General features: G+C 40.6%; 1 protein-coding gene across 1 annotated transcript; it reads right to left on the reverse strand.

Annotated features, from left to right (window-relative positions):
- Nucleotides 1-4,963: 4,963 nt before the first annotated feature.
- On the reverse strand, nt 4,964-6,148 carry LOC135208082 (tax1-binding protein 1 homolog). Its single transcript, XM_064240230.1, has one exon. It carries the CDS (start codon nt 6,146-6,148, stop codon nt 4,964-4,966), a length of 1,185 nt encoding a protein of 394 aa, XP_064096300.1.
- Nucleotides 6,149-9,912: the final 3,764 nt, after the last annotated feature.

Below are 9,912 nucleotides of genomic sequence, written 5' to 3' on the forward strand. Positions count from 1 at the left end.
GGAATAGATCCAGATATCCGATTATTTGCCCACTTTGACAGAGAGATCTTCTATGAGAAGAGTCTTCATCAAGGGACAGAGCATACTGTAAGGAAAATTTCCTTCTTTCTGCAGAGCCGGTCTTCTAGATTATTCCTACAGAATAACCAGAAGGAAGACATCATCAGGAATTGATCTAGATATCCGACTATTTGCCCCCTTTGACAGAGATCTTTTATTAGATGAGTCTTCATCAAGGGACAGAGCATACTCGAAGGAAAAGTTCCCTCTTTCTGCAGAGCCGGTCTTCTAAATTATTCCCACAGAATGACCAGAAGAAAGATATCTGCAGGAATAGATTTAGATATCCGACTATTTGCCCCCTTTGACAGAGATCTTCTATGAGAAGAGTCTTCATCAAGGGACAGAGCATACTGAAAGGAAAATTTCCTTCTTTCTGCAGAGCCGGTCTTCTAGATTATTCCCACAGAATCACCAGAAGAAGACATCTGCAGGAATAGATCTAGATATCCGACTATTTGCCCCTGTAACAGAGATCTTCTATTAGAAGAGTCTTTATCAAGGGACAGAGCATACTCGAAGGAAAAGTTCCCTCTTTCTGCAGAGCCGGTCTTCTAAATTATTCCCACAGAATGACCAGAAGAAAGATATCTGCAGGAATAGATTTAGATATCCGACTATTTGCCCGCTTTGACAGAGATCTTCTATGAGAAGAGTCTTCATCAAGGGACAGAGCATACTGAAAGGAAAATTTCCTTTTCTCTGCAGAGCCGGTCTTCTAGATTATTCCCACAGAATCACCAGAAGAAGACATCTGCAGGAATAGATTCCAGATATCCAACTATTTGCCCGCTTTGACAAGAGAGCTTCTTATGAGAGTCTTCATCAAGGGACAGAGCATACTCGAAGGAAAAGTTCCTTCTTTCTGCAGAGCCGGTCTTCTAGATTATTCCCACAGAATGACCAGAAATAAGATATCTGCAGGAATAGATTAATATATCCGACTATTCGCCCGCTTTGACAGAGATCTTCTATTAGAAGAGTCTTCATCAAGGGACAGAGGATACTCAAGGGAAAAGTTCCTTTTTTCTGCAGAGCCTGTCTTCTAGATTATTCCCACAGAATGACCAGAAGGAAGACATCTGCAGGAATAGATCTAGATATCCGACTATTTGCCCGCTTTGACAGAGATCTTCTATGAGAAGAGTCTTCATCAAGGGACAGAGCATACGCGAAGGAAAAGTTCCCTCTTTCTGCAGAGCCGGTCTTCAAGATTATTCCCACAGAATCAGCAGAAGGAAGACATCTGCAGGAATAGATCCAGATATCCGACTATTTGCCCGCTTTGACAGAGAGATCTTCTAAGAGAAGAGTCTTCATCAAGGGACAGAGCATACTGAAAGGAAAATTTCCTTCTTTCTGCAGAGCCGGTCTTCTAGATTATTCCCACAGAATGACCAGAAGGAAGACATCATCAGGAATAGATCTAGATATCCGACTATTTGCCCGCTTTGACAGAGATCTTTTATTAGATGAGTCTTCATCAAGGGACAGAGCATACTCGAAGGAAAAGTTCCCTCTTTCTGCAGAGCCGGTCTTCTAAATTATTTCCATAGAATGACCAGAAAAAAGATATCTGCAGGAATAGATCTAGGTATCCGACTATATGCCCCCTTTGACAGAGATCTTCTATGAGAAGAGTCTTCATCAAGGGACAGAGCATACTGAAAACGAAAATTTCCTTCTTTCTGCAGAGCCGGTCTTCTAGATTATTCCCACAGGATCACCAGAAGAAGACATCTGCATGTATAGATCCAGATATCCGACTATTTGCCCCTGTGAATGATCTTATATTAGAAGAGTCTTTATCAAGGGACGAGCATACTCGAAGGAAAAGGTTCTCTCTTTCTGCAGAGCCGGTCTTCTAAATTATTCCCACAGAATGACCAGAAGAAAGATATCTGCAGGAATAGATTTAGATATCCGACTATTTGCCCCCTTTGACAGAGATCTTCTATGAGAAGAGTCTTCATCAAGGGACAGAGCATACTGAAAGGAAAATTTCCTTCTTTCTGCAGAGCCGGTCTTCTAGATTATTCCCACAGAATCACCAGAAGAAGACATCTGCAGGAAAGAATCTAGATATCCGACTATTTGCCCCATGTAACAGAGATCTTCTATTAGAAGAGTCCTTTATCAAGGGACAGAGCATACTCGAAGGAAAAGTTCCTTCTATCTGCAGAGCCGGGTCTTCTAAATTATTCCGCCCACAGCAATGACCAGAAAGAAAGATATCTGCAGGAATAGATTTAGATATCCGACTATTTGCCCGCTTTGACAGAGATCTTCTATGAGAAGAGTCTTCATCAAGGACAGGAGCATACTGAAAGGAAAATTTCCTTTTCTCTGCAGAGCCAGTCTTCTAGATCATTTCCACAGAATCACCAGAAGAAGACATCTGCAGGAATTGATCCAGATATCAAACTATTTGCCCGCTTTGACAGAGAGATCTTCTATGAGAGTCTTCATCAAGGGACAGAGCATACTCGGAAGGAAAGTTCCTTCTTTCTGCAGAGCCGGTCTTCTAGATTATTCCCACAGAATGACCAGAAATAAGATATCTGCAGGATAGATTATATATCCGACTATTCGCCCGCTTTGACAGAGATCTTCTATTAGAAGAGTCTTCGTCAAGGGACAGAGGATACTCAAGGGAAAAGTTCCTTTTTTCTGCAGAGCCTGTCTTCTAGATTATTCCCACAGAATGACCAGAAGGAAGACATATGCAGGAATAGATCTAGATATCCGACTATTTGCCCGCTTTGACAGAGATCTTCTATGAGAAGAGTCTTCATCAAGGGACAGAGCATACGCGAAGGAAAAGTTCGCCCTCTTTCTGCAGAGCCGGTCTTCAAGATTATTCCCACAGAATCAGCAGAAGAAGACATCTGCAGAATAGATCCAGATATCCGACTATTTGCCCGCTTTGACAGAGAGATCTTCTATGAGAAGAGTCTTCATCAAGGGACAGAGCATACTGAAAGGAAAATTTCCTTCTTTCTGCAGAGCCGGTCTTCTAGATTGTTCCCACAGAATGACCAGAAGGAAGACATCATCAGGAATAGATCTAGATATCCGACTATTTGCCCGCTTTGACAGAGATCTTTTATTAGATGAGTCTTCATCAAGGGACAGAGCATACTCGAAGGAAAAGTTCCCTCTTTCTGCAGAGCCGGTCTTCTAAATTATTTCCATAGAATGACCAGAAAAAAGATATCTGCAGGAATAGATCTAGGTATCCGACTATATGCCCCCTTTGACAGAGATCTTCTATGAGAAGAGTCTTCATCAAGGGACAGAGCATACTGAAAACGAAAATTTCCTTCTTTCTGCAGAGCCGGTCTTCTAGATTATTCCCACAGGATCACCAGAAGAAGACATCTGCATGTATAGATCCAGATATCCGACTATTTGCCCCTGTGAATGAGATCTTATATTAGAAGAGTCTTTATCAAGGGACAGAGCATACTTGAAGGAAAAGTTCCCTCTTTCTGCAGAGCCGGTCTTCTAGATTATTCCCACTGAATGACCAGAAGAAAGATATCTGCAGGAATAGATTTAGATATCCGACTATTTGCCCCCTTTGACAGAGTTCTTCTATGAGAAGAGTCTTCATCAAGGGACAGAGCATACTGGAAGGAAAAGTTCCTTTTTTCTGCAGAGCCGGTCTTCTAGATTATTCCCACAGAATGACCAGAAGGAAGACATCTGCAGGAATAGCTCTATATATCCGACTATTTGCCCGCTTTGACAGAGATCTTCTATGAGAAGAGTCTTCATCAAGGGACAGAGCATACTCGAAGGAAAAGTTCCTTCTTTCTGCAGAGCCGGTCTTCTAGATTATTCCTAGAGAATGACCAGAAGGAAGACATCTGCAGGAATAGATCTAGATATTCGACTATTTGCCCGCTTTGACAGAGAGATCTTCTATGAGAAGAGTCTTCATCAAGGGACAGAGCATACTCAAAGGAAAATTCCCTTCTTTCTTGCGAAGACGTCTTCTTTGCAGAGACGTGGGCGAGACGGTCTCGGAGATTATTCCCAACAGAATCATCTTCTGTTGTTTCTCTCGCATCCCTCTGGTCCTCTGGGGTGGCATTCTGGTGTCTTTCTGGCTGCTGTCCAAACAGCTTTTGTCTCTCAATCTTCTGAACAGCTGATGGCTCTCATCTTGAGAGCTGGTCCTCCTTCCTCCAAACAGCTGTACGCTCTCAAACTGATAGCTTGTCCTCCAGCCTCCGAACAGCTGATAGCCCTCATCCTTAGAGCTAGTCCTCCTTCCTCCGAATTAATGTTGTCTTACATCGTGAGAGCTGGCTCTTATCCTGAGAGCTGGTCCTCCTTCCTCAAAAAAATGTTGGTTCTCATCCTGACAGCTGACTCTTGTTCTGACAGGTGGTCCTCCTAATATCTTCTAAGTGCTAATCCTCTGACTTTTCAAGTCGTAGGGCGAAATGAATAGGTCACAGACTAGCCTGGCGACTGTGAAGTCGAACACACACCAAAGGTAGCTAGGGAGGAATCCTAGCCACGCATTCAGAGGTGTGGGGGAAATCCTTTTGAGGAACCTCGGAAGGCGTGGGGGAACGCCTTCAGAGGAAGGTTAGGAGGGGGGATCCTGCTTAGGAACCTCGGAATGCCTGGGGGAAATCCTTCAAAGGAACCTCGCAAGGCATGGGGGAATGCCTTCAAAGGAACCTAGGAAGGATCTTGGAATCCTTGCCATGCTACCAGAGGTGCATCTTTGACCCCGCAGTCGTCAAGTCAAGCTGTGACCCGTCCATGTTGCCCTTTAGAGTTTCTTAGGCCTTGCTTCATTCTGGTGCACTGCCAGACAATAAATCTCCTTAAGCTCCTAGTGGCTGGCTGGCTGGCTTCCCTGTCGTGATTTTCCTCTTAACTTCTATCTGCGTCTGTGCCTGCATATGTCGCATGCACAGCAGCAGTTTCCTCTCTTGATTCTTCTTCTTTTGCATTTCCTGGGACATTTCCGGTTGCGACAGATGTATGTTGGACCCTGCTGAGCGCTGCCCTGGCGACTCTGGGCTTCATTCTCTTCATCGTCGTCCTCTTCTTCCGATACTGCAGAGTCTTGACTACTTTCACTGTGTCCAGCACTGTTTTCAGTATCCTTTGAGTCTCCACTGTCACTTTCGAGATCATCAGACTCTTCTTCGGGCTCTTCTATTCTCTCTTGGTTCATCTCTGCTTTCACCACAGCCATCCTGGTATTAGCATCTATGATCATCTGATGCTGCGCATGTAGGTGGATTTCTTGTAAGTTAATTATCGCCTTCTTTTCCATATTAAATCTTTTCAGTTCCTCGTTCTCCTTCTCCAGATCAGAGATTCCAGTCTGCAATTGTATAATTCTCTGCTCGAAAGCGACTGTATTTCTATCCCATTGATAGATATCCTTCACAAGCTCCTGGTTCTCATTTTCCAATGTTTGTATTATCCCTCTCAGTCGTGTATTTTCCATCTCCTGCTGGGATTTTTCTTCTTGAATGCTCTTTTTCACTTGCTTTAGTTGATCCCTCTCCAAATTCGTCTGAGTTAGAGTACGATGTAATTTCTCTACCAATTCGTCAATCTCATTTTCTTGCCTTGATATTAAGAGCATCTTGTCTTCATTCAGTTTTTTCAGGGCTTCGCGATGGGTAGTTAAATCGCCCTCCAAACTCTTGATTGTCCTTTGGAGGGAAGCTTCGTTTTCTGACTTAATATTTATTTCCTCGACAAGCTCTTGTTCCCTCTGCATGAGTTTCTTTCTTTCATTCAAATAAAGCTCAACCTCTCTTTTGAGCTGATCTATTACATTTTTTGCCTCTGAGTCTTTCTTCATGAATTTATCTTCCTGGATTTTGACAGTATCCAGTAGGTCGTTAAAATGACTAGCTTTTTCATCGGCTAGACGTTTTTCCAAGTCGCAGACCCTCTGTTGGAGGGATTCTTCGGCGCCTTTCTTGTATGTCAATTCTTCTTGAAGTTTTTGAATCTTCTGTTCTGCCATGTAAAATCCGTGTTTCCATATATCCAGTTCACCACGAAGCTTCAGATCGTCGTCCTCGACACATTCACTGGCCATTCTCTCCTGAAGATTTAAATGGAACAAAGTTCCTCCGGCGAACCACTTCCTACGAAGGAATCTTTCAACAAATAAAGATATATTCCCGATTCCAACGAGAGGAATACGGGCCAAAAAATCATTAACCAATGTAGTACACATAGTAATGTATTTTGACATATTGAATGTTACTCTTCTAAGTGGTTTACCTCGGCGTTAGAATCGCCAAAAAATCCAGGTGGCTTCTCCTCCTCTTGTCTCCGGATCTGCTGCTGCTGCGGGTTCTTCGGCTTCGGAATTCCTGAAGAAGGTCGGGGACTCGGGATGCGTCTCATTCCGTCTTCGCACTTCGTGGCTCTCGGAGACTTCGGTGGGGCCTTGTAGCGTCCCTCTCTCTCTCTCTCTCTCTCTCTCTCTCTCTCTCTCTCTCTCTCTCTCTCTCCTCAACCGTGTATCTTTAGCTGTGCTGTATACTTTAACACAATTAAGAATAATCAACTTTGGCAATGCATTGTTCCATATGTGACACATATCCCCAACCAACTCTCTCTCTCTCTCTCTCTCTCTCTCTCTCTCTCTCTCTCTCTCTCTCTCTCTCTCTCTCTCTCTCGTCCGCATAGGGTCACGTCCAAAATTGCCTTCCCGCTCGGAAAAAATATACTATTGTGGATAAAGAGTGCAGAGTACTCTGCCTTATCACAAAGAAACTTCCAACCGGAAAACTCTTCCCACAGGTTTGCCTTTTTATCTTTCCTTACCCAAGAGTTGAGGCTGAGTTATTTCTCACCTTTGTTCTGTGTTGTCGTTCATTTACATTATATTATGGAACAATAAATATTCACTGTGACTAAACATTCAGGAGAAGGAGATATCTCATACATGTGAATATTTTTTGAATTAACACTTTCATTCATTCATTCATCCACGTTTTCACTATCATAAATAGGTACAATTTCAATATTATATATTGGTAAAACAATAACTGGTGCTGTTAACACAGGAAAATATGTCTATATTTTGTTGCTAAAATACTTGTTATCGCAAGATAGAATAAACTGCACTTGTTTCTCGATATGTTGCATTCATGCAATCCATTAATTTTCGTAAATACTTTCGTTACTTAGAATAATTTATATATTTGAAAAAAAAATATGGAAGGCACCCCAACATACTGTCTTTCCCTCTTGATAAAGAATACTTTTGTTATATTCATCTCACCCTCTTGGTATGTAGCAAAACCGCATTGGACTAAGTTATGGTGCGGATCAATTAATAAAAAAAAAAAAAAAAAAAAAAAATGGGAACTAATCAAAACTGAGCGATGCATGTCCAAGATAAGCAACCCCTTTAACTTAAGATAGATATCTTTGTATAATGTAAACTAAATATGGTATTGAATCTCAGACAACTTTTTCTTTTTCCAATTTTTTTCTAGCGATAAATGTGTATTTTTCCTTATTTTTGCCCATCTACGACTAGTCTGGAACTCTCTACTACCACTCTTCCTCTCCTACTGATGGGTGCCTGAGGGTTTAAAGAGGACTGTAATCCTGCATGTTGAACTTTTCATTTCAGGATCCTATTTTCACTTTTTCATACCATTTTTTTATCGCCATACGGAGCCTTTGGTTAAGGTCATTGCCAAAGCAGGCAGTAGTCCAAAGGCAGGCGAACCTGTGACTTGGACCATACTCGTGATCCCCATCCACTCGCAAAATTGGTAACAGTGTCTGCCCGCCGTGCATTTGCCCCTCGTGTGGAAAGGCCTTTAAAAATAAATTCTAAAAATTTAGATTTTCTCATGTGTACTGTTTTGTAGTCAATGAGTAAGTTCAGTCGTTTCTCATATATATATATATATATATATATATATATATATATATATATATATATATATATATATATATATATATATATATAATTATATATATAATACGATCTATAGTTCTGCTTATGTCTAGTATTAGCACCAGAATTTGAATGAAACTAAATAAAAATGTATAAAGGTTATATCGGGCTGAAACAGCAACCTGACTCACATATGTTTTAATTTTAATTGTTTTTTCTTTTTTTATTAGATGACTTACACAAATGATCTGACTTGACACAAGAGAGATTTTTCTTGACAGTTTCGTTTTTAACATATTGATTTCTTTTTCTTATATATGAAACTGAATACATCCTGACTTGATTGGCTCCCTGATTGCTGGAAGACACTGCTGAGCAACGTCAAAGAAATCGTTCGGCTAAACAATACGACTTCAGGTGAAGTGACAGAAGTAAAAGGCGGAAAACGATGCGGACTACATTCATTTCAGTTTCAAGAAAGTGGCTCAGTAGGTAGAAAGATGTAATCCAAAGATGCGTAAGAGAAGAGCTACAAAGGAGACATTAGTAAAGCAGTTATAGCTGATTTACTACGAAAAAAAACCGTTTACTTTCTGTTGCAGACATAAAAAGTAAAAAAATAGGTATTAAGAAAATAGTTTTACTTTGGAATATTCCGAGTACATTACATTCTAACAGAAATGTCTATTTTTGGTATCCATTTATATTTCCTTTTTCTTTACTGACTTAGGAATTTTTCCTTTTATTTGGTAAATTCAGCAATTGTTGCGAAACTTTCTCTCTTTCGTCAGCAGAAATTGTTAGTCCAAGCGAATGGTTTCTCTGGCGTTGCTTCATGGGGTTTTCTTCCAGTCATGGAGCCAGGCAAGTCGGGATGTATTCCACATATAAAATAATTATATCAAAATACTAATATAGAAAATGCCATGTGGAAAAAAAAAGGATAATTTACTGATGTCTTTCAGTTTAAGCTACCATGGTAATGGAGCTAATCCAAACTTGCTGAATGACCCCACTGAATCGAAATTTATGTGTTTCCTGGGTTTCTCTTTCCTTCCTTCTCTGACAGGGACAATTCCATTTTGATGAAACACTTCGTTTTCAGGAAACACTGGTACTTTGGATTTGGGTTCTTCCTATCTATTTATTTATTTATTCTTATTTCTCATAGAAGGTACTTGGCTATTTTGATAATTACATTTATCATTCCTGTTGAGAGGTTTATTGTTCTCACCTCCTATTTCTTATATGTCTAAGTCATCATTAGGCTGTTTAATTTATTATTCATTTAACCTCTTCAATTACTTCTCTTTGAAATGTATAGATATTCTATTTTACTCTATTGCTTTTCTCTCCTGGCTTTCATCTTTACCAGCCAACGTCATTTTTATAAGTTTTAGAAACAGGTTTCTTTCAAAATAAGCCCCTTTTTGTCTATACCTTTTCTTTTCCTCCTTGTTTCCTCCAATCCTGAGCAACAGATGGGCACACCACTACGTTCTCCATCTCCATATGCTTATAACTAAGGCCTTTCAACTTTGCTTATAACACTATTTGCTGGTATGTTGGCGTGGAGAGATTGAATTTTTCCTTTTCGTCTCTCGGTAAAAATTACAGCTAGTAAAGAACTGTTGATTAAAATTGCCAGATTTATCTTTCAAATCCCCCGGCCCCCCAATTGCATTAAACAATAAAGATTGTAAACTTGAGCTGACGTTCGGAAGAAGAATGTCTCAAGATAGACGTCTCCTTCTGGAAGCCCTCACTCAAACACAAGACGTTCTTCTCTCCCTTCAGGCGATGCTGACTTATCGACCACAACTTCGCATGACTCTTTTTCCCTAGATCATTTGGCCGTGTCACGATCATCGTTCGAGTGATGACGATTCGGAAAGTAATTATGGAGTTACTGATTTAACAATTGCTGGAACATATTT

The sequence above is a fragment of the Macrobrachium nipponense genome, chromosome 34, assembly GCF_015104395.2.
Source record: "Macrobrachium nipponense isolate FS-2020 chromosome 34, ASM1510439v2, whole genome shotgun sequence".
Classification (NCBI taxonomy): domain Eukaryota; kingdom Metazoa; phylum Arthropoda; class Malacostraca; order Decapoda; family Palaemonidae; genus Macrobrachium; species Macrobrachium nipponense.

Excerpts from the sequence above, each read along its gene's own strand:
- LOC135208082 (XM_064240230.1), bottom strand. The coding sequence starts at position 6,148 with ATGGCCAGTGAATGTGTCGAGGACGACGATCTGAAGCTTCGTGGTGAA.